Raw genomic sequence first — 25,098 nt, forward strand, 5'->3', positions numbered from 1 at the left:
TTTATAGGCCTGACATTAGCTCTTTGTGGCTTACGAAGCCTGTGTTTAATCAGACAGCATTACAGCATGCTTCTCATGCAAGTCATCCATACCGCCATGTCTGAATAGATGAAGAGTTTCCACAACACAACAGGACTAACAGGGTCTCTCATCTTTGGAATAATTCATATTGGTGATAAAAACCAAAAATCATCTTTAAAGTGACTCTGTAGATGTTATGGAAACTCTGCAGCACCGCTAGCTGATAACAGTCTTCTCCCTCATACAGCTGTTGAACTAAAACTGTGTTTAGCTCAAAATGTTCAGCAGCAGGAAACAGCCGCCCCGGTCAGCAGCATCGCTCAGCATGTCACAGCTTATCCAACGGCTTTTTCCAGTCACATCATCCCACTTCATCACAGCGCCTGATGTCTGTCTGCTGGGTGTGCACTCGCTGTGCAGTGTGCTTTCAATTCAGCGCACTCAAAGTTCAAGTGTCGACCTTTCCTATGCTCTCAAAGCTAGCTCTGTGCTCGCTACTCACACGCTCAGCCTGAATGATCAATCTGCATCTCTGGAAGTGAAAAGAGAAGGGTTGGGCACAGGGCCCGTCAAGAAGAAGAGAAGAGGGGTACAGTGCCTCCTTTTTTACAACACAGTGTGGCTGTCTGAGAGAGGCTGGTTATTATCAAAGAGGAGCTATAATGGTGAACACAACAGGAGAAAGGAACAGGTAGGAGCTTCAGACATTCACACAACATGCAGTATAGTTAGAATAAAAACAAAAACACAATCCTGACATGCTCTGTTAGTATGTAGCCCTAAAAACCCTCACAGATCCAACATTAACAATTTATTGAAGATCAATAAACAGAAGGAAAAGCCTGAGTCAGTCTTACCTGAGTGAGTTCGGGTATGTCGTTTTTGTCTATTCCTACTTGCTGTAAAAAAAGAAGAAAGTGAGGTTTAGGTGCCTCAGTTACCAAGCAGCATAACATTTAGCTGCTACTCAGAGTTATAACGCGTCTCTGCAGGCTACCTCGGCGATTTTGAAGAATTCTGAAACCCGAGTCATTCGTGTCAGGAATCTCTTGTAGATCTCCAGCCCGTCTTTACACTGGCTTCTCTTCATCTGGAAGAATTTTTCTGGGAACACGGAGATCGTGAAACATGAATCTTTACCCACTTGATATCATTTGTTTGTCTGCAGAGTCAAAGCCTTATATATCTTATACTGCCTCTGTGCCACAGAGCTCCAGTGTTGTTTAAAAAAAAAACACAAATGTGAGACAAACCTTTCCGCTGGGAGACATGTTTCTTCAGTACAACGAACCCAGGCACTGTAGTTTATTTTGGGGTGATCCCACATACACTGCTCTGCCGCTGAAATTCTCACAAGAGCACCAAACCTCCACTAAATGCATCACTTACTCCTGTTTGAGTAATCTTTGCTAGAAAGTAGAGTGCTCAGCGGCTTTATAAAATAACTTAACCTTTCAAAAAATAGAACAATGTATCTGTGACGCATCTATTATTATCTTTTTCATCAGTACCATAAGAACAAATGGCTCAGGGCTGAGTGTATAAGACAGGTAGGGTAAGGCACCGATATTTTTTAAAAAGTAGCAGTGCTTTACCTAGCAGGTTAATGATGCCGTCATTGTAGCAGGCGTACAGCTTGATCAGGTCTTTGAAGAGCAGGAGAAAGCAGGCATTTATCACTGGATTGTCCAGATCCTTGGGATGCACCTGCAGACAGCAATAAAAGCCGAGAGGTACAGCGGGGTGAGGATTTTAAAGACAAGCAGACTGGTCACAAAACAGAACTTTATCAATCTCTAAGGAAATTCTCAAAATTGCAGGAACATACTTATTTTGTGAAGAAGTCATAAAAAGTGATGTTGCACATGATATTGGGGATTTAACATTGCAATTTGATTTAGCATTGACAAATGCAATGTGATTGTGTTAAAAAGTAACAAATCACTGTAATCACTTTACATTTGTCAACCACAATCAGATGATTTGGGAGAGTCCTCCTCATGAGGTGTAACTACTGTTTTAGTGATAAACACGTCAATGGATGAGTCTATAAAGACGTGGTTTGATGAGCGAGCAACTCAATGCTAATGTGCTAATATACTAATGTATGAGAGCAGTTAGTCTCTGGGGTCTCAGTGGTATATTTGATTCATAATCTCATATTGCATGTTGAGTTGATATCTACACCACTGGCGCACATGTTGTGACTTAATTAAATTCAACACTTGTCCCACATGTTACAGGGGCTGTAACTGACATGTCTTCACACACGCTGCTACAGCACTAAGCTTTGTTAAACCCAGCTGGCAGCTTTTTTTCCCTCCACTCTGTTTATCCCTGAGCGAATTCAGTAACCTTACAAAGTGACTTTGTTCCCTGTTAGCGAGTCACTCACATCAAAATCCAGCAGCGCGTCAATCTGGCTCTGCAGGGTGGGCATTCCTTTCAACAGCTTCTCTACCGTCATGGTCCTCATCACTCCCTCGGCTCTGACACGGAGGAAGAAGCAGAGAACGTGAGCATTTAGCAGCTTTCAAACGGAGAGATTCAGACCCACACGCCGTCCGCCTGCCAACACAGAGAGCACCTGTCTGCGCCTGTCAGGACTACAGTCTCAACCAACCTGTCTGATCTCTATTCTGCAGTCTGCATTTATTTTTCAGTGCCAACTTAAGCAGCCAGGGGGACCTTGTGTCTGCCAGCAAAGCAGAGCTGTCCACTCTGAGCCTGAGTAATAACCCTCTCTGTATTCAGCTCTGCACTCAGTACACGCAGCGGAGCCATGCATTTGACCCAACGCCAGGCCGGAGGTAGCTGAGTCCATCCCACGCACCGACTAACCCCCTGTGGGATGTGCTTCATTCTGATGGATACACAGGGCAAGTAAGAAGGGGGCATGCTGTGGTCCCAAATAAACTAACAGGGCACTGCAAAAGAAAAAAAATCGATAATATTGCAGAAATAGTCATGCAGCAGAGCGGTGTCGTGACAAACGAGAAACCGTACCCTTTCTTGACTCGGCCGAAGTCGAAAGCCATCTGTCTGTAGGCGAAGGCCTTCTCGTTCAGATAGCGGCTGTAGCGTCTGATGAACGTGGACATGTCGTAGCCTGAGGAAGACACACTCATACGTAAACACATGCACAGTTTCCAGTGTCAACTCAGAGCAGGCTATTAATAGGCTACTAAACCGCTTACAGGAAAAACAACACTAAAATGTCTGAAATACAACTGTAAGGATTAGCATTTGATAAAGAAGGGTGAGGAAATTAGTGAGTCATTGACAACCTTTAAAAAAAAGAGTTAGCACAAAGACTAAGATTAGATTCTGGGAAAAACTGCTATTCTGTCATGCTAAGCTAAGCTAGTCACCGGGCTGTTTTATACTGTATTCAACAGACTAACATCAGTGTAATATCAATCTTCACCTAACCTGTCTGTATGCTTCATGAAGCTCAAACCAGGAGATGATTAGCAGAACTTTACGACACAGTTAGCCTCCGTCAAAAGCTAAAAACGTGCACCAACTAGTGTCTTTAATTCTCACGAATTAAATGGTTACATTGGATGTTTAAGGTATATAAAATCAGCGTGAAAAAAATAAGTTGTGGAGTCATGCTAGCTGCTTCTCCCACTTCCAGTTTCAGTTTCCTGCTAAGCAAATCATCTGGCTAAAGCTTTATATTTAGCATACAGGTATGGCAGTGGTAAAACTGGCATATCAACTAGCTTCACTTGTTGTCATACAGACAACAAGTGAAGCTAGAGACACGAGACGATTAGTTTAGCTTAAAGATTGGAAGGAGGGGGAAACAGTTAGCCCGAGAAGGTAAAATCTGCACCTACTACCTTCTCTAAAGCTCTATAATTAACTTGTCTTATCATTTTCTTAAGCCGTACAACAAAAAATATCCGAAAACAGAGCCAGGGCCGTTTCCCCCTGCTGCTGTCTTCATGCTAAGCTAAGCTAATTGTCTGGCTGCAGTTTCATAGACAGACAAACATGAGAGTGGTATCAGCTTTCATATAACTCTCTTGTATGTATGGGACATGCAAAGCTAGAGCCAGGAAAAGGTTAGCTTAGCTTAAATAGGGTTAGCCTACTGGAAGCAGGCTGAAACTACTAGCTTGACTGTTGTTTTTGTTTGTGGACCTGGAGACTATCGTCTATTTAGGCTGTTGAAATCTCTCAAACATGTACAATCTGGCTTTTCCAACCTCTGCAGATACTTGACTCACCCTAGCAGACAAAATGTCAAGACAACAGACTGTGAACCCAGTGTTTATCACCACGGGAGACTGCATTCATTTCCATGGAGATGGGTTTAACTGAGGGAAGCAGGGCCTGGGAGAGCTGGAACTGGTCAGGCTGGTTGTAACATTCATGCTCGCTCTACTGCTGTTCTACTGTAAAATGCTCAAAACATCCATTTAATGTAAGTATTAGAGGGACAGTGGAAACAACGATAAAGGGATGGAAGAACTGGCACCAGAAGGAGCAGCTTATTAGGATGGATCTGGGTTTAATATGAGGGAGGGCTGGTTAGGCTGAGGATAGGAAGGAAAGCGGCACCACCCACCGTGGGAGCCGGTTTTGTCCAGGAAGTTGCTGAGGTTGAACAAGGTGTTTCTAGATGCCAGGAACTGCAGGAATCTCTGCAAGAAAAGGACAAAATACACAGGGTTTATTTCTCTGCCAGGCACCAAATGACAAATATGGTGAATTTGCCCGCAGCTTTTGGCTACGGCAAATGAGTCAGCAACCTTGATGAAAACGCACATGTCCTTAAACTGAATGGATACATGAGAACAAAACTGAACTGAATAAAAAGAAGAAAAAAAAATGTGTTTTTACTAATGGAGAAATAACCGTAGGTTACACCTCCCAGTTATGAATAAACACATTATATACCACCAGTCATGGCTCGTTATATTTTTATGATCCTTCTCAAACAGATGGCTCCGTCTCGAAGGGGCTGTTGAGCACTTTCAGCACTCTACCCCAAACCTGTGAAACTGCCTGTAGCAGAAGTTGGCATTAATAAAAGAGGTGTGATTCTATACTTGTCTCTCGCTTGAGATGAGTACAGTGGAGAGAAATCCAGCATTTAAAGGAGCAATGCTGCAGCCTTTGTAATCAGGAGTGTGTGAATGCCCATCAGACACATGGAGAGGACCAGGAAATATGGTGTAATAAAGACGAATAGGCTCCTTCTGCGGACCTGCAAGAAGAAACTCGCTCCAGCGACACACACACACACACACACACACTGCTGAAGTTTATTCAGTGCCTCCATTTGTGTAAACACAGGGCATAATAACATAAGTGCAAGGTTAAGAATGAAAAACTCCCCCTGGAGAAATGGTGAGCTACACATTACCCCTCCTCCTTTAATTCTATTGCTCTTGCTCTCTCTCTCTCTCTCTCTCTCTCTCTCTCTCTCTCTCTCTCTCTGTTGTCAGTACTCTCTCTACCACCATCAGGAAATAAACAAAGGAAAAAGCTAAAAACAAACAGGTCTCAGGAGGCGGGAGGTACACGCTGCACGCGCATATTGCCTCGTCAAACACCTTTTTGCACCCTTCACGCATTTACGACACCTTTCCCTTTGAGTTTTCGGAGATGAGAACACAAGTATTGAAAAAAAGGGCTTATCAGTGTGTGTGCAGAGGGGTCACAGTGCAACACAGCTGACTACAAACGTTAATGCTATTATCTCCGTAGCATTAAATCTCCTCTGCTTTCCATCTAATGCATGCTGGGAAAAGCAACCCATCACTCCATGATGCCGAAGAGTAAAAAGAAGGTATGGAAGTTAAATGAATGACTAAATTGAGCTGATGACTGTCTTGTAGTCTCCATCAGAGACTAGTATTTTCTCTCTCGCTCGCTCCTGTCTAATCATTCAGCACACGTCTCTCTCTGACATTGTTGTTTCAACATGTCTCTCCATTGTGTCATTTGCAGTTCAGCGGCAGCTTGGCTACTTTGACATCTGCTTATCTCCCCGAGCTATCCCCCGTTGCACAGTTCAGAGCTATTGTCTTTCTTCAGCTGTCAGGTCATAAACGGGGTCAGGGGGTCGGGACCAGGAAGCAGAAGGCCAGTCCCTCTGCAAATTCAACAAAATGTACAACTTTGGGTCAAAACTAAAAACGTAGAAGGGTATTGTAAAGGGAAGAAGCGAAGTAATGCCGGCCACCACTGAGGTAAACTATGAAAACACACGGAAAATCATAAGCTGTAATGGTTGCCATTTAATTGCCTGCAAAAATGGCATGATTTGGTTCATTTCCATCCGTCGTAATGAAGAATCTTTTAAAGTGTGTATGTTATTTTCTATATTACAAGTAATGGTACTATGAGCCCATGAATGAAAGTCTGTTTGGGTCTCTTTTAACTCCTTCGGGAAATCTGCTATCTGCATGCTCAGCTGCTACGTGCTCCACAGCTAGCCGCTAACCGTCACCTGAAATTGGGAATGGGAATTCTAAGGCTGACTGATAATAAAAGTGTGGTCCATAAAACCAAAACAATGAGCTAAAAGAAGCTAAAATGCTGCGCAAAGCTAAGGGAACTGCTGAGTTTGGTGATCATGAAAAGCGATCTGTGCTCCTGCTACAGTGTGTTTTTTTGAGTAGGTATTTGTGTGTCCACCTTGGGTCTTGTGTGGAAAGTCAACTGAGAATCAACGCCCTTGTTCAGCACTGCCCTACTTTACACCTGACTGCTTTCTAGTACAACTAATCCTCTACCAACTCCAAGATCACACTGTGGTGGTCAGTGGATCAGGTAGGATTAAGTGCCGTGATCAATGGAATGTAAGTATTCGCTCACCTCTTCTGACTGCTTTTGCCCAGACTCTGAAAGCAGCCACGAACATCAGTATGTGATCAGGGTGTAGTGTGTGTGTGTGTGTGTAGACATTATGCCATGACCCACCTCGTTGCCATGCACCATGAGGTGGTGCGTGGTGATCAGGGCTTTGAAGACCACCACCCAGCTGGCGTTGCCGGCCCTCTCCATCAGCGTGTCGGCCATCTGGGGGACGTTCACGTTGGTTTCCTGGGTCGCCTGGATCAGGACTGTGAAGCATTGAGGAGAGGAGAGACAGGAGGTCAGGTGGCGGTTATCAGCAGGGGGGAGACTCAGCACAGGTACAGCGCGTCCCGAAAAACCTTTTATTCAAGTAACGACGGCACAAACCACTGTGGGGAGGGCGTAAGAAGGAGACTGATGGGTGTGAGATGACAAAGAGGAGAATGCTAGAGTAAACGTGGCGCTCTGGTCCCGGCTCTGCTGCAATTCACAGCTGCACTCTCTTGCATATTAATTCTCATTTTAATACACCGTATGCATAGCAAGGTGTTGCTGAACGGCACTTTATTGGGAAGTGGTCTGAGTGAAAGGCACGGCCATTTGTATCAGGCTCTGCGTCTGTGTGTTCGTTCCTCTTATTTTGTCAATCAGATGTCTGTTAAGCAAGCGGCCGACGCTTTTGTGCAGAGAAGAGTTTTCATCAACAGACGTGCCTCTGGAAGCAGCCATTTCCCATCCAAATGAAATGTATTTAGTTGAGTGCTTCACATTATACCACCACTGCCTGGTGTGAGTCACACTGGCTGCCGCTTTGTTCGTTTTCTGCAGCCAGTCATTAATACCGGCTCAGGCGGAGGGAGAGTGGAATATTCCACAGCGGAGAGAGAAACTGAAAAAAGGGAAGAAAAAAAACAGGGGATTCAGACTTTCAGCCTCCAAATCAGCAGCAGACAAACAGGCAGCGCTAAAGCATCACACCAAAATTCTGACGGAGTGAAATTTAGTGGTGCAGAGATAAGATCTTATGTAATGCAGAGCTGGTTACCAGTAGATTATCGCCTCTATAAAACCATGTTGATGAACTAATCTGCATCGCTACAACGTACACTCCTATTCTTACATGGTGTGCTTAGAAATTCACTTCATAAGGAAAAGACTAGCTGTTTCCATGTCAGTGGAGGGATTACAGTATGAACCTTTTTACGTCACAACATTCTCTTATCCTTTTCAGTAGTAAGGCAGCTGATACACACACACACCCACACCGACCCTGCGGAGAATTAGCACATCACTCTGCAATCCCACGCAACATTATTACGTTTCATGGCTTCAACTTCACACTTCTGGTTAACTGCGCTCGTCAGTCGTGTTACTAACTCAGCAAGGCGCCCTCTTATAAACCCACTGTTCTAGCGATGCCCGCATCTGCCTGTGAAGTCATCCAGATCCATATGTACGCATAAATCATTCGCCATCCACCTACCAGAATTACTAAATTCTTCCGATATAGCAACCCGCACCTGCAGGAATGTATCACTGCATCTCCCCCGGTCCCTCTAGGCTGTATTGACTTTTTAATTATGTCAAACAGTGCAAGCTTTCCCGGGGATTACTTCATTGTGTGCTGCATTGATGTTCTAGTGCTCTCTTTCACAATTTACTTCACGGTTAGAGAGACCGCTCCCAGTGGACTAATTCTAAACATTTACATGTGCATGGTAATGTCACCACAAAAAATATCGTGGGACATTTAGGATGCAAAAATAATTTTCAAAAAACTACACTTATAAGCTTGACAGGACGGAGAAAACTCTCCAGAGATTACAGAAACACACGTTCAGCTTCTGAAATCAATATTTTTAAACAGCTTTGATGGAGCTCAGGATGACAATGACTGCTTTGACTCCAAAACAATTTCACTGTATGAATTTGAAATGCTTGAATGACCTTTTGGATGTGTGGAAGATTATTCAGATTCTTCAGTTTCACACCCGAAGTGCCCATAGATGTAACATAGAGACAGATATGTCTCTCAGAAGCTAGTGGAGTCCAAAAAAGAGCTCAAAGGAGAATGACTGTTAGACTGAGGCGGAGGCTAGGAGAACAGCTCTTAATCAGTGCTGATGCTGATAGGTCATTAGGCAATATGTCAGTTTTCCACTGGCCAAAACGTGTGTTAATGTTGCTTTAAATTTAGAATGCACTTACATACGAGCTACAATATGAAAATAACTTGTTTTCCATTTCTAAAACTACCTTCAAGCTTGAGTAACGCTAACTAGCCTTGTATAATGTATTGTTTACGTGATAAATACAGTACATTCACGGAGCACTTTTACAGGTACAATGTATCAAAAGCTCGGCATATCTTGACAATACCCCACCAAATCTCTTGTTTTATTTCCTTCCTCCTGTTTATCAGCATCAGATAACAGTAAATCCTGCGTATAAAACTTCTCCAGCAGAAAAGGAGAGCCGTCTCGCCTGGCAAACCCGAGGGCATGTCTTCAGAGAGGGCGACAGGGATGCGACGAGAAGGTGTGTGTGCAGAGTTTGTGCGTGATGGACAGCGAGGGAGCGAAAACATGACCGCCATCACTTTAAAAGCTTTGATTCGGCAGAGCAGGGCAGACGCAGAGCAACTACTATTGAGTCCTGTGATTCATTAATGGTGTCATATCCATGTCTGCTCATTGCCAGCCGACTGGGAGGCAGCTGAGAGGTGTCTATTGAATTTTCCCTCCCTGCCTCAAAATAGACTAAATTCCAGTCCACCTCGCACACGGAGCACGCTGTCACTCATAATCACACGGAGTAACTGGGGTGTTTGGGCACAAAAGAGTTTTCCTTCACAGTAGGATATTGATTGAACATTTCTAACAACTCTTGTGAAATACTTTTTTGACAGCTTTTTACAGTATTGATACACTGCATTTTTTAAGGATAGAAAACGTACAAAAGCTCTGTAATTGAAAAAGGTGTTATCATTTCAATCCATACACAACAGAAGGGGGGAAAAAGGTGTTTTTTTGCAGTTTTACAAGAGTTAATGATGATATCTTTCATGGCAGCAGTGAATGCCTATAGTCTTGCACTGCCCTTAAAGTGCATATGAGAACCAAATGTGTATTACTCCGCGTGGGAATATAGTTCCAAAGAAATACATTATTCACTTAGTTTAAGTGGAGTTTTCTAAAATCTACAGTGTCCTGATGTTTCACGAGTTTACTTACAAAAAAAAATCTCTTTCAATTCCCTTCCTCTCCTTCAACCCGTGTCTCCCGCTCTGCTTCGCATTATAAATTCCAATTAACGACTAGTGTCGAGGATAGAGTGCCATTTTCTGTGACTAAATGAAAAATGACTTCTTCTTTTTTTTTTTCGGTTTATAAAAAAGTCCAGTAGCCTGCAGTAGGTGTGACTGAGGAGAGGACTGCGTGAATAATCGTGCAAAAATTGCATTCAAGGTCAAGTTGCCTTGACTGTCGTGCTACAAGTCTGCCAGCGTTTTCACTTCCTCTATCATACTTTCATCACGGCGTAATGATTGCTGTGCACGTCCTCTTCAGTAGGGAGGCAGCTGACACGCGCATAAACATACATATGCATGCACGCACACAGGGAGACAGGGATAAGCCCTACGGGGATGATGAGTCAGCAGCCCGCATTGCTTTGCGGTCTCTATCTCAGTCTGTCTCTGCTTCTGAAATTCTCACTGTGAGCGTCAGTAAACTGTGCAAACGGCACGGCCACAGTCAGCACATATACACAAACTGCTGCATCAAATCTACTGTAAACGACGTCTTAACGAGAGTACAGTAAGAAAAATTAATGTGCGAAAGATTTCGGCTGAAATTCAAGGTAGTATTTGTTGCCAGGCAGCCGTTGGTGCTGTGCTGCAGCTGACAAATCTAATCAAACAGCGGTTCGACGCTACGGCATACCTTTTCTTCGTCTTGTTCAGCCACGGCGGCCACTGCTGCTTTTGACAAACACAGCATGCAGGAGGATGTTGCAAACCACATTGAAAGAAAACCTTATGAACCCTAATGTGAACTGACATTAGTTTATTTGAAAATGGGCCGCGGAACAGGCAGCAGAACGGAACAGTGGTCCTGCAGAAGGAGAAGCAGAGATTCTCTGGTCTTATTGAGATGCCGAACAACAATCCAGCAGGATCTCCTGACTCACCGTCTCCCGCACCTTCCTCCTCAATTATTCATACGTGCGAGTGTGAGTACGAAAGAGAGGGAGAGAGCGCAAGGCAGCTCGACGTGGGGCCCTTGTCGAGCGCCAGCACACACAGAGAGTCACGCTGACTAAGAATTACTTGCATGCTCGGAAACCCTGCATCCTGCAACATACAGCAAACCGCAGACATTTGTATCAGCTCCATTCCAGCAAAATATAACGTGACGTGCAGAAATTTCAACCTGAGCATTCTCAAAGGCAAATCACTTGCAGAGCACTCCGGTGATTTAGCATTGAATTTTCACCCACAGCGGGCAGAGCTTCAAAAACACTCCCATGATGCCCACATCCCTCAAACTCCAACACAGTGCTTTCTGCTCGCAGTCTCCAAGCACAGACCGTGACAGTCCTGATGGCGTGACCACGGTTGCCGTTTTTTTTGTTTCTCCAGAGCCACAGAGGATATTATATAATTGTTTTCACAGGCTGAGGAGTAGTCTCTATGGATAGTAAGCTGATCTTGGTGCGCACAATTGGTGTAGTTCCCAATCAAAGGCAAGATACTGCCCTTTGAGTTTGTAGTTTGATGAACAAGTCAGGTGGGAGTCAAGTCCAGTCCAGAGTCCAAACCTCTACGCTATCCTGCTTTCAGTAGCTACCTTTTAAAGCTGCACTCCTCAATGATTAGGTGAAGATGTTAAATGCGAAAGGATTTACTGGTCGTGGTTAATTCACAGAGAACTGACAAATTCTGCATATTTTCGGTTCATTCGTTTTGGTTTCGCGACCGGCAGCTTTACAGTTCCGGTTCACTCTCGGCAACTGCATCGGCTGATTTCAGTAATAAAATAAAGCTTAAAAAGACCCCACTGTGCACTCACTGCCCAGCACAGCTACCGAGAGAGCTGGCGGACATAGCGGGGCGGTATTTGAATGCAAATAAAGAGATCAGTCCATCTATCTGGGCAAGGGCACGAAGAGCCACAGGATGCCTAGCTGGTAAAAGCCTGATGCGGAATGTGGAATCAGCGAGGGCTGCCATGGAGAAGTGGTGCTTCTGTACCACTGAGAGTAATTACACGGTGAGTCTTTCCATCTGTAAGAGCAGTTATCCAACAGCTGGTGATTAATGCGATTGTCATCTCTACACTTAAATCTACAGAATCACAGGTTTTCAACTGCCTTCGAGTGGAGCCCCCCAGACTTCAATGCTGCTTGAAGCAGCACACATGCCCAGACTCACACAGATGTTAGCCTAACTGCCGGCTGCGTGTTGCTGTAACATGAGAGTATTTTTCCTCATGAACAAACATCAGTGGTGTCTTATATGGACAGTGAAAAGTTCAGACAGCGACAATTACTGTAAACAGATAAAGAAAGTCATTATTAAAAAGTTTCAACGGTCCTCCGCGCTGTATTTAATGGAGGATGTCATATCTACTGCCCTCCACTCAGGCAGAGACACTCACCCCTGCCTACATCAGTGGAGCTGAGGCGGAGCATCAGTAATACTGGTGAAGTGAGACGTCTCCACAGAGCCCAGGGGACACTAAAAGACAACACCCTCCTCAGCCACAGTCTGACACAATTCATTGGCTACACTCCACCATGTGAAATATTCATTTTTTTGTTTCATTTTCTGTGTGTGATGTAGTTCAAAAGCACTCATTTTGCAACCCTGGTGTTGTTACATGATAAATACATGAATCTATGAGCCTTGTATCTCACAGACATATATAAGCCCACGCGTGCTTACAACAGGACCTGTTTACAAGACATGTAATATTACAAAACACATTCTGATTAAAACAGCAGAAGATGAGTCGAACAGTCTCATGTACTGTCGTCCTCGTACCGAATTCCTGTCCCTCACTGACAGAGCATGTCCTTCATTGAAAGCCTGGGGATTTTTTAGCTGTTAACACAAGGTTATTCGTGACACGTGGATTACACGAGCCTCTAAACTATTCTACACATTTGTTACATTGTACACACACACACACTCGAGCACACACACACACACACATCCTCCCCCGTTCTAAATGTACAAACACAGCACCTGAGCCGTCACTGTGCAGCACAGCGAACAGAGGGAGGAGAACCAGAGGCCTGACATGTCCACATCCTCTACAGTGTGTCTGTGCTTTTGAAATAAGAGGGATGAGAGACGAGAGGGAAAAAAACACAACGCGGTGTAAGGCACCCGATAACGGACACAAAGGCAAACATCCGCACAAAGAGACATTCACATCTGATGCTTCAGATGCAACCAGATATGAATCAGCATTGTGTCTCACAGAGGCAAAACATATGCACAATATTTAGCTTCATCTGTAATGCATGAAATGTCCAGTGCAATTTTCTCGAACTGAAACCGTCCCATGATACGAGCGGGACCCCGGGGAGAATCACTGTCTCAAAAATGAATCAATCCTTGAAAGTATTTTCTGTGTAGCCGCGGCTTGTTGTAGCTCATTCTTCCACACCAGAACACTGCAGAAAACACAAAGATTTGCATTCAAATGACTTATTCGTGACAATAAGCATGGCCAGTGGGATTGATTCTGAAACTTTTTCCACCTCTGGAGAGCAGTTTTATGTCAGCAGGTGTCACTGAGCATGCTCAGGGGTTTGGCTTCTTATTTACAGTGCTTTTCTTTTTGCTGGGCTGTGAGGAATAACAGAGACTGGTTATGTTTGTTGTAATGGAGGCATATCTCACCCAGTACAACAATAATGACTATTTAATGTGTTTTCAATCACTTTTAGATACATTTTAGTCTGGAGGTACAGCATTAGCAGCCCTCCTTAGTGGGATAGTCTCATCCTTGGTTTTGGTCTTTTCATGGGATTGAGCAGTAATTGTGAGATAAAATAATACCAGCATTATCCGTTAACAATAACTCACACTTTCCCATGCCTATGTATTGTGTGTAAATACACTGCTAGCTTGCTGAATACTAAAGTTATCAAGCTACAAGCTATCTCGTTGATCATAGTGGTCCTTGTATCCTCCAAGGGATATTGTGAGTGTCCACATCCAGCTGTTAGACGTCAGTTCATTGCATGTGGAGATTATGTACTGGCCAGCGGGGACACATTTTTGGCATGTATTGTCCATATAGACAAAGCCTGAAAATAGCTCATTAGCCTTTGCAATAGATGTCTATTGTTGTCCAAAAACGATCACTAAGCATCTACAGCCATGCTAGCAGCTCTGTGCGGCTATATTAGGCACAGTGGGGCCTTCAGCTAAATGCTAACACTGACATGCCAACATGCTCCCTGGCTGTGCAGTGCCAACATGCAGATATGTACCAATGCTGACCATCTTAGCTTACTTTGTCACAATGCTTGCGTTTGCTTTTTAGCAGTAACACAAAGTAAAGAGCATGCATGTCTGTAAAAAGAACGTCATGGCTGAAAACTATACAGATACAGACGTATACATATATAGCAATCAAAGAGCTTGGAGTGCCACGGAGAAGGTAGGGAGGGAAATATTGATCGACCAATGCATTGTTAGTTTTGTCCGTTTTTTTACACTCTCTTTTTTACTCTCACTCTTTGGACTCCTGTGTTCTATTGACCCACACAGTGTCACATATCTGCCACCTAATACCACACCAGGACGCCCCGCAGCACCTACCACACCCGACACACAACTGGCAGCACTCAGATTTCACACAGCGCCCTTTAACATATCAATAACTGTAAGCGATATCAAAGCTACCGTGTGTGAGTACAACTGAAGGCAGACTGCCAGGCATGCATGCACCACAGCAGGGCAGACTTAAGCATTTACGCAAGCCTGCGTGACGCACACATGCAACATCCTCCTCACATTTTTCAGAGATGGATTTTTTTTTACAAATGTAACACTGAGCACGACAGGGGACGTCACAAGGTGGTTTCCTAGGCAACAGGCTCTCATATTTGCGGTGGAATCGAGGATGCAGTAAGATTCCTTTGAATTGTCTCCACAGGCGCCAAGTGATGGGGGTCACCTGGTCAAAGCCAGATGTATGTGAGTCACACCAACCATTACACAGCGGAAAGATTCATCACTGAATTTGTATAAATAGCAACACCACTCATGTAACCTCTGCGCTCATTTGTGTTATTTTCTACGCTGTGAATATGCATATTTATATTTCATATAGATCGATATCATCAATATGTGGCTCAAGCACGCGAGGGCTGGCGTATTCGGTGAGCTCTCCATCGACGTAAGAGTGCAGAGTGCAATACAAGCCATGCTGCATGAGTGATTCCTTGTTGAGCTACACATGAACGGACCATGAAGGCACAGTGTTTATTTATAGCTTCTCTCACCCTCCAGCAACATACAGGGGGAGAGAGAGAGAGAGAGAGAAAAAATAATACCCAGAATGCACTCTGTCCCAGCGTAGCATAGCACCAACGTGGCGTGGCAGCCAAACAAAGAGGAAGCCATTGGGATCTAGACACGGTGGAGGCTGGAAGTGACATCCGAGGCAAAAGCTGGCATTCCACACAATGCCTCCGCTGCTGCTGGTGGACGCAGATAGCAGCGCTGTCTTCGTATAGACGTGTTTTTCGGTGACATTTCACTCAGCTTTTGCTTGGTGTGGTGTGTTTTCTGTGATGCGACTCATGGGTAGAAAATCCCACACTCATTCAGTGACAGATGTCGTAAGTGTGTTGTGTTCATTGTTAAGTAAAAACAACAGATCTCATAGCAAAGAAACTGGATATCAGGGACATTACTTTCTTTTTTTACTGGACTAATACGTCAATAAACAGAGCTGTCGTCAAAGCCACGGTGTGAACTTCACCAAGAGCAAGACACACGCAAGCTGTGATTTATTGTCCAAAGACAGATTTTCACATGTACTAGTAAGTACCAATGGGGACAGGCCACAGTGGATTTTATTAGAATTTAGGGGGTTCAATAAAATTCACATCAGTGTGTTCAGCTTGCAAGTAGCATAACATACTTTATATTTAAATTGCAATACTTGTGGCCTTCTTATCGATTTCAGGCAGCCACTGGTTTTAATTAATTTCTAAAGTGAAAATCCAATAACAGATATATTATGCTGGCTTGAGTTGCAAGTGTATCATACTGTCCCATTTTAGAAATGAAAGGAAACAAACAAACGAAAATGTGATTGGTTGCAAACTGGTCACTATCTGTAATATCAAGGCCGGTTGGTATAGCTAGTTTAATCGAGACAGTAGTCGCTGGGGTCAGGCAGTAAGCTATACCTTAGGAAACAATACCTTACACGAAAGCCTGCTCTGATGTGCAGGGTACGCTGTGTGAATGACAAACATGCTCAGTGCTAGCAGCTAAAAGGTGTTAGCTAGCTTTGTCGGGTCAGCTAAGCTCGTCACTCATTAGCATGCCGCCAGTAGAGAGGAAGAAGATTATTTTAGTGAGACACCAAAACAAACCGCGTCCTGTCCTTCTTGCCCACAGCTCTAATGTCTGCCGAACTACTGATGCTGTCAGACATTTAAAAAAAAACAACATACCCACATTACAGGCAGAATATCCTCTTACTGAGAATCACCAGCCTAGCATCTCATCCTGCCTGCATTCATTTTGTCCTGCCTAGCTCCCTTCTTCCCATAGCTGCTCATCTCCCATGAGGCTTTGTGTCTTCCCTGTTTGAATAGAAAATCCCCAGCTCATGCCTTGTGTATTTCTGCTCCTCCAAGAAAGGGGACGGAGACAGATCTCCACCTTGAATACTGAACCAAATAATGCAGCAGGACAGTTTGTTTCCTGTTACTTCTTTTTTCTGGCAGAGAAAAATCTGTATCTGTGAGCTACAGTAGGTTTATCCAAGACTGAAGAAGGACAGGAAGGGAGGGTGGGAGGTGTGAAAGTAACAATGAAATTAAGGGCGAAAAGAATCCGTTGATGCAGAACTATTAAAATTACTCATGCCCTCCTGATGAATGTTTGTACCGCGTATTCCTGACACTGAGTTTGGCCATATGCTTCTGAGATTGCAGTGGCATATATAGAAAAGGTCATTTTCTCCTTTATTTAGCTCGACCCATTAAAGGCAAAGTAGAGCTGTCTCATTGGTTAACATCCAAAGCCTTCAAAAGAAATCCAAAAGAAATTCCTAGAGCTCCACACAAGGTGCACAGATGAAATAAGCTTGAGCTAAATCAAGCGGTGTCTAGCGTTTGCATGAGTAAGTACCGCAATCAAATGATCATCTATGAAGTCAGAAAACACTTAACTGTGCTGCAGGTCAACATCTGGAGGTCTGCAGAAATCTTTTCTTGACAACAGACAGAATCATGAGTACCACTATCGCATTAACACGGTGGGACATGTGTTGCAGAATACTGTTGCTGTGTCGGAAACACACGGATAGGTAGGCTATGCATCTCAAGAGTGTCAGAGAGCACCTGCGGGCTTCTTGGAATATTTCAGATGCAGGAAAATAAAGATACAAAAAAAAAGGATTTAGCTTAAAACCCAACTGACTTTTCACTAAATAATTCCCTCAAACAGCGACTTTTCCACTCTTACTTTAGCAGCACACCAAGCCTGGCCTTTGATTTCTCATGTGCACATAATGTATAAAGAACAGTCATGGTTACAACTAGGGGTGTCAACATCTACACGTGTAAACGGGTACACGGATAACAAATCATAACCGTTTAGAAAAATCAATAACCGTTTACACGTCTTTTTTTTCCCTCCTCCTCGTTCATTTCTCATCAATATATATACTATTCAGGGTTTCCTCTACATGTAATTTACTGTGGCGCACCGCCACGGCAAAATAAAAGCCTCCACACCTTAAAAATTCAGGCATAAATAAATCTAGTGGAAATATTTTACCGTCGTCTTCCACCACAGTCGTTGACGTTAACTAGCATGTTGGATATTTAGCTTGATAACTGGCTAGAGGATTAAAATGGTCACTTAGAGCAGAGTCCTTCACGGGTCACCGCATCCGACCCGTTTTCCGACAGTAGCACAGATTACATTCCGTACCAGAGCCGACCCGCTATAAATTGATACCGACGCCCGAAGGAAAATTGGACGGACGCAATTTTTTAAAAGTGAAAGTAAGATAATGTTGCCTGAAAGCTTCAGATAATAAAATTAACTAACTATACAATTAAATGTTCCCACTAGCGCAGTTTTCCGCATACATAATAGATGAATGGGGCACAATGTTACATTGATATAAAAAAAAAAAAAAAAAAAACCCGCAGCCACAGCCAATGTCGCGTCACGTCACTTCAAGTTGACTGGGGGACACGATGGCGGCGGTCAACAAGCGTAGCACTGTGTGTTTTTTGAACAAACTGTCAGTGGAAATCAAGTTGAGTGTAGGCTATGTCAGGCAAAGTTGGCTTACAACAACAGCACGGGATCCATGCTTAATGGATTAAGTTGGAGGGAGAGACTGCTGCTGGCATCGGTGCTACCGCAACTGCGATAGAAAGAAATCATAAATCTCTGACGTGTAACCGGTTACAAGTCGGTTAGAAGCCCCGTTTACACGTGTAGAAAAAATTGTAAACGTTGACACCCCTAGTTACAACAAAGACCTCAACTGCGTAGGGTTTCTAGAATTCCACCTAACATCACCCAAGATAGCGTGACGAGCCAACACACAGGCTAGTCCTCACCCTAGAGCCATTTCACCTGCAATGCATAAAGTAAAGACATACAGATTAAAATTAACTACAAAAAGTCTATACTTTAGCCGCTAAACAGGTAAAACACAGGCCAGTTTGACAGTTTTCCCTTAAAATGATTCTAATATTAAGGCGAACTATGTCTAGTTGGGCTCTATCCATCTTATTCCTATCCCTGATGATACCTTCACGAATTATGGGCGAGACTTCAGCTGAATCGTGACACCAAAACCTGCCTTTTCCATGGTAACCAGAGGGTAACCCCCTTTCTCGGAGTGATTGGTACAGTGTATCAATCATTCATGAAGATCTAGGTTAGCATCTCTATCGATTGAATACTACCAACACTTTATTCTTATTGCTTAGGCCATTAAGCAATAAGAATATAGTAGTAGCTAACGCTTATAAAGCTTTGAAAGTGCCATCGATGCGTCACTTATTATGATACTTCCTCACGTACGCTAGCTCCACTGAGCACCAGAAGTATAACCCTTAATGGTTTCCAAAGTGACCTCTTCAGTGAACTCCCCAGGAAACTTGTGGATATCATAAAAACATCCAGTCTTCTCGGTGACGATCAACTGTTGTTTAATGATGGCTGATTTACCTGAGACACGCAGGTCTAGCATCAGTCTTTTAGCATGACAGCGTGCATGTAGCCACCGAGTGCATGCGTAACCTCTCGAACAAGAGTCTCCTTTGACAATGAGTCAGCAGGAAACATTACAAACTCAGCCAGACACAGTGTTTTAAACGAACTAATGGAGCCTAATTACGTTACCAGCTAGAGCTCTTCAAATCTGTCAGCAAACGTTGTCATTTCAGATGGAAAGATAAAGCATTTCCCAGCTAGAATTGAAATCTGGCCGATAAAAAAGAGAATGGAAAGCCTGAGAGGTGTGGTGCGGTAACGGATAACGGTGAGCCTCGAAACAAATGTTCAGTTTCTAAATGTATCAATGACTAAATGACATACAGACATCCAATGTAAATTTAAAGAAGTTGTTGAATAGCTCGTACATAACTGATTGATTCCACTGCTTGCATGGCACGTCAAAAGACAGATCCATCTTTACACCTTGGTCTAAGAGATGAATCCTTCTCAGACAGGCCGCCGCACAGCTTTCTAAACTATTCCGAACTTTGTCAAAGCCATCTCAGTGTTCCCACAGGTTCTCTTTTATCCTGTGATTAAGTCAGCGGGGGGGACACTTTTAGCGTGACACTGTTTTATCACAAAGTCGGGTCCTGAGGCAGAACTCAGCAGTCAGACGGAGTCATAAAACTGCAGGACACCCAAGCCTCTATGCATTATTGATATGCAGCCTGGGTATTGACATGGCCCTTTACTGTTTGAGCTGCTGGAGAGGCTGCTGCTGCTTACCTGCACAAAGGACTGTATACCTGCTTTCTACTCAGGGTACAGCAGACCTCTGTGTGTGCCCTCTGCCCATTTAAGTGCAATAAATCCCCCCAACAGATACGACTGTGCTGTAATATTTATGTTTCTTTTTATCCTCAGACTAGCAGGCTCAAGGGCACTGCGACCTCCGAAGAGCATCAGAAAAAGGACTGAGAGGCGCGCAAAGAGGTGGGTGGTACTAAGAAAGGAGAAGGCAAATCAATTTGAAATGGCTGCTCAGATTTAAAGAGGATAATGATAGCAGCTGTATGGGGGATCCTGGCCCCAGCTCATTAATCTGGACACACACTGTTGGTAGGACAGCCCAACTCCCACGCATTGTTTGACATTAGAGAGGCATTCCGGGGCTTCGACGATCCCCGCTGCGAGAGCAGCGCTGCGGTGCACGCTGGGATCTCTTACCAGCCTCCTTTCACATTCCTCTGCTGACTGCAACTCCCCATTAGACGAGCAGAGCACAGAATCATTAAAGGAGGAAGGAGAGGAGGACAGAGTGGGAGTGTGAGGACAGAGTGGGAGAGGCAGAAGATGAGGACCAATTGAAGGAGCAGAGAGGCCGAAGGATGCTTCTGAGGTTTTCCTCCTCACATACAGGCATCTTTTATATTGACTCATACTGAAACTGGATGCATGTATTGTTACAGCAGTTACTGGCAAGTTTGAAAAAAATAAAAATAAAAATAAAAATTGTGACAATCTAGGCCTCACACAGGATTTTAACTGAGGCAGCATGAAAAAATTACTAGCAGCAGTTGCGATGAAGATATCCACACTGACAGCGCGGGCTCAGCGAGTGGAGGTGCTTCAAAAAATGGGTTCCTTCATTGCCTGAGTTTTGCCGTCGTTTTTCATGTTGAGGCTTTCTGCCACAGTATTTCCAGACTGACAGTCCGTGGACACGACAACTTCAGCTACTGTTGCCAGGAGACATGGTATCCTTTATGCGCATACTGCCGGTTCATACCTGAGGCAAAATCACAATCCCAAAGCAAACTACTGACAAAAGAGACACTGAGAACACTAAAGGTGCTCTGTGTAACAATTTGAGGCAATTTACACGTATTAATCTCTTTTGTATTGGCCCTGTGGGAACAGATTGCGTCGTGGTATGAAAAATGAGACCTTCCCCGCCCCCCTCGGCTGCATATACAAGCCTGCGGACGATTTGTTTAGGTTGATTAATGCTGCTGGACTGCCGATGTCTTTTGTGAGGGACTTTGGTCGGATCTTCTGTGACAGTCGAAAGGATGTGACTTTAGGCGCGTTCTCAGTGCTACCAGAGAGCAATGGCAGCTAACATCAGTTCGGAAATGGGGTCCGCCAAAATACACTTACGACCGGTTCAGCCGAGCCTCTTTAATATTCCTCGATTGCTAAAGTGGGAGTCAATTGGTAGCATACGGCCTGGAGTGCAGCCGGTGCAGCTGCGTGCTGCAGCGGTGTTTGTGAAAATAGAAATATGCAAACGGCCTAAACATGTGTACCTAGCATGTATACTAGCACATTTTTTTACTGACAGAGCACTCACCCCTCATTTTCTCCTCCCCTCCCCCATTTCAGCCTCTCAAATGTGGTAACACATTGATGGTGACTCATGTTGTGGTAACAGCACCTTAACAGCCAAAGGGAACTCAGCACGCTGTTTATGTCTCTCACCGCTCATCCTCCTGCTTTCTCCCCACCCTCTTCCAACACACACACACACACACACACACACAGCAGGTCATGTATCCTGCATTTGCTCTGAGCAGAGCATAATCGCATCACTGTGTTAAAAAAACCTGTTAATTGGAGTGACTAGATTTAGAGCGGCAGCAGAGCTGGTGATAATTATTGCAGCAAACACAGACAGAATGTGAGCCGTGACGCCTAATCGGAATCAAGGTCATCGCGATAAACACGATCTGGGTTAAAACACTGTGTTTAGAAGGGAGAGAGGCGACGGCGAGAGGGGAAATATTATGGCATATATTATCGAAAACATAACTTTGAAGGTATAAACCTGTTCTAGCTCTCTTAACAATCGGAGCGTTAAGAGGTCGGGGGAACGTGAGTAGCCGTAGATAAAGATGGAGGCTGAGGAGCAGCGGGAGTGGTGGGGCCTGTCTTTGAGAACAGAGCCATCCTCATTTGGCAGACATCCAAACCCTGTTTCACTAGTGCTCTAGCTGTCTCCCCCGGGCTGCAGATACCCTGCGTGTCCTCTGATCTCTGCCCTGGGCCTTTAGATTCACACTGAGGAGCAGCTTGGTTGTTATTTCCACCAATCAGATAAATGCCGCCTTTAAGAAGTCTTTGCCGGTCGCACACTCGGTTGCTTCATGATAGAAGCGGTGACAAAATGGGCCCTCCGACCAAACTAATTATTAGGCAGCTGCTGTTTTAGGTTTTTTTTTTTTACATCCAGCAGCAGAGAGCCGCAGCAGCAGACTGAAGCGGAAAAAGTGTGCACCGGGCAATTAATTGACAATTTAATTAATGCATTTGCCAGATGTTGTGTAACCCCGTCCAATCAATCCGAATCGACAGAATCACTGCAGTACCCTAAACACGGTCCTAATGGAGCGTGAGATGGGTAAGAGGGCGAAGTGGGCTAGCCTAAAATATGGTGGCGTCACTGAGTCGTCGTCGGGGAACATGGCACGTGTGTGTGGCATTTTTCCATCTCGAACCCCTGAGTCGTGTGCCTGCCAGCGTGCCAGATGGTCACACTACTCCACCAAGAAGACAATTCAGAAGCCAAGTCTTGAGTCAGACTGAACCAAATTTATAGGTGGTCGGTGTCATTCTTTCAAATATCAACTACCTTCCTGTAGCATCATTTGCTACAACCAAGATAACAGTTTGTCTTGGCCACCTGCTGGGGATAATGGTTTCAAGTAGCAGTACCTTTAGATATCTTAAACTATTAGTAAGAAGACTATCAGTCTGCACAAGGTGGAATCTGATTTATCAAAGGTGTTCTGTAGAGTCTTCTTGTAAGCAAACAAAACGTATGTTGACATTCAGCATTTACTTACCAAAATGCATAATGTACATCCTTTTAGGTCCGACAAACATTATTTCCCTACCAAAAAAAAATTAAGATCTGCTGTTAGGTCTCTTTCTTGCCTGCATACTCGCATGTTTGCAAGTGCATCCTCCTCCTGCACGTTCAAGCACCAAATAAAAAAGAAACATCGTTTCATTGCTTCGCACAGAGACTCGTCGGAACATGTGCCTTAGCCAAGCGAGTTTTTGCATGCATCAGCTGGTGACTTTTTAATTTACATCTACTTTATGGCACAAAGAAGGAACAGGGTACTGTTGATATCAAGCCCCCAGCAGTGCCAAGCTTTCAAACCAATCTGACACAGCGGCCGAACCAAATATTAAATGTGCAGGGCCCAGAAAGACTTGTTTTCCCATTAGGCTTAGATCTTGAATGAAGTGTCTGTAAAATTATGGATCCATTTTCCTCTGACTCACAAACAACTAATTTCTTTACAATTTGATTCATTTGTGTCTGATAACATTCGGTCTCGATGAGAAAATAATTGTATCCCCACTGAAATAAGCGAGGGCTAAACTGGAAGTTCATCCGGCTGAATTCTCTAGTGCACCCCGCGACGTGGAAAATCTCAGAAATCTTGTACCAGGACGGTGAATTTAAGGAATGATTGGGGCCCCGCCTCCGATGCTGTATCCATTTCCCATTATACATCCATGGTTGGTACACATTAAGCTTTCAGACTGCCAGCCCTCTTCGCGAACGACTTCTTTGTTCACAGCAATTATCCTAACGCCACATAAACTCCGGCCCATTCATGCAGTTGACTCACAGCTGCACCTCCTCCAAGTCTGCACCACCCTGCTCCTTCCCAAAAGAAAAGACACATTATTGGATCCTCACTCAAAGTCCCTTTTTTTTCCGGGATGTAACCTACAGCATGTGGCTCACGTGCAGCTCTCTGTGTGTATGTGAAGCAAGAGCCTTCTGTAAGACACACTCGGGCCATGTGGGGTGTCGGGCAATCTGTGCTGCTGCCGCCTGAGCTCTAATCTTTTAAGAGTTGGGAGAATTCTGATCTGTATCACAGTCATCCGCCAGGCTCTTCAAATCTATGGCAGCGTGTTGTGCCAAATGTCTAGAGACACGTATCTACCATTGTGCTATTAACGGGATTACTTTTTTCTGTTAGCCCTTCCTTGTCCTTACAGTCAGCAGTTTGTGGACTGAAGACACAAACCGTTTGTTCACAGTCTACAGTCTTGAACCTCAGGCGAACAGCCTCTCAGCACTTTGTAGTTAAGGGTCAGTTTTTAGGGTTTAAAACAAACTAAGAGTTGCCACCAATATGCAAATAGATGTAAGCCTTTAAAAAAAAAGCATGTCTGTTTATACCTGCATCCCAGATGTTTCTATTGTTGTCTATTTATGGTGCCTCTGATCCTTGAAGAAGCTGAAGGACCTCATTCAGTCTAAAAGCTCTCTGATTTTCTCAGTTTTTCTCCCTCTGGGGTCTTGGGGTCACAGCACGAGGAAGCTAACCCTGCTGTTCTCTGGATGAACTGGATCAGCTGATCAACAGACCAATACACATTTAACTGTCAGTGGAACAATCCATATGAGATTATTTTTAGACCGTGGACACATATCTGTTCAGACCTGGATTTAGGATTGAGATAATACAACACATTAATCCTGCAATTGTTTGGATGTGCAGCACAGTGCCAGACAAAGGTCAATGCCAGTTTTATGCGTGGTACTGTTTTGATAAGGCTGAGCAGATTGACTAGATTTAATGGAGGTCTCAATTGATGGGTTGAGCTCGCTCTGAGCGTGAGAAGAAAGCGAGATGAGAGGTGTCTTCACCATCTTAATTGATCTGTTACTGTCACATTTCAGCCAGAAACGCAAAAATTAAAGAATAAAATGAGACTTTAATATGTAAGAGGGCAATCGGTATCTTTTTAGCATCTTAATATAATTAAAATATGTA

General features: G+C 44.1%; 1 protein-coding gene across 15 annotated transcripts in view; it reads right to left on the minus strand.

The window, feature by feature from the left end:
• snap91a (synaptosome associated protein 91a) overlaps window positions 1-25,098 on the minus strand; it is a 53,508-nt gene that overhangs the window by 24,679 nt on the left and 3,731 nt on the right. For all 15 annotated transcript variants that reach the window (XM_030392560.1, XM_030392563.1, XM_030392562.1 and 12 more), the window contains exons 2-8: window positions 6,964-7,106; window positions 4,601-4,676; window positions 3,028-3,130; window positions 2,417-2,510; window positions 1,617-1,728; window positions 1,019-1,125; window positions 879-920 (exon numbers count right to left, since the gene is read on the minus strand). In XM_030392560.1, coding sequence (XP_030248420.1) covers window positions 879-920; window positions 1,019-1,125; window positions 1,617-1,728; window positions 2,417-2,510; window positions 3,028-3,130; window positions 4,601-4,676; window positions 6,964-7,106 — 677 coding nt within the window. The remainder of the gene's footprint in view (window positions 1-878; window positions 921-1,018; window positions 1,126-1,616; window positions 1,729-2,416; window positions 2,511-3,027; window positions 3,131-4,600; window positions 4,677-6,963; window positions 7,107-25,098) is intronic.

This window comes from Sparus aurata, chromosome 17 (assembly GCF_900880675.1).
Source record: "Sparus aurata chromosome 17, fSpaAur1.1, whole genome shotgun sequence".
Taxonomy (NCBI): Eukaryota; Metazoa; Chordata; class Actinopteri; order Spariformes; family Sparidae; genus Sparus; species Sparus aurata.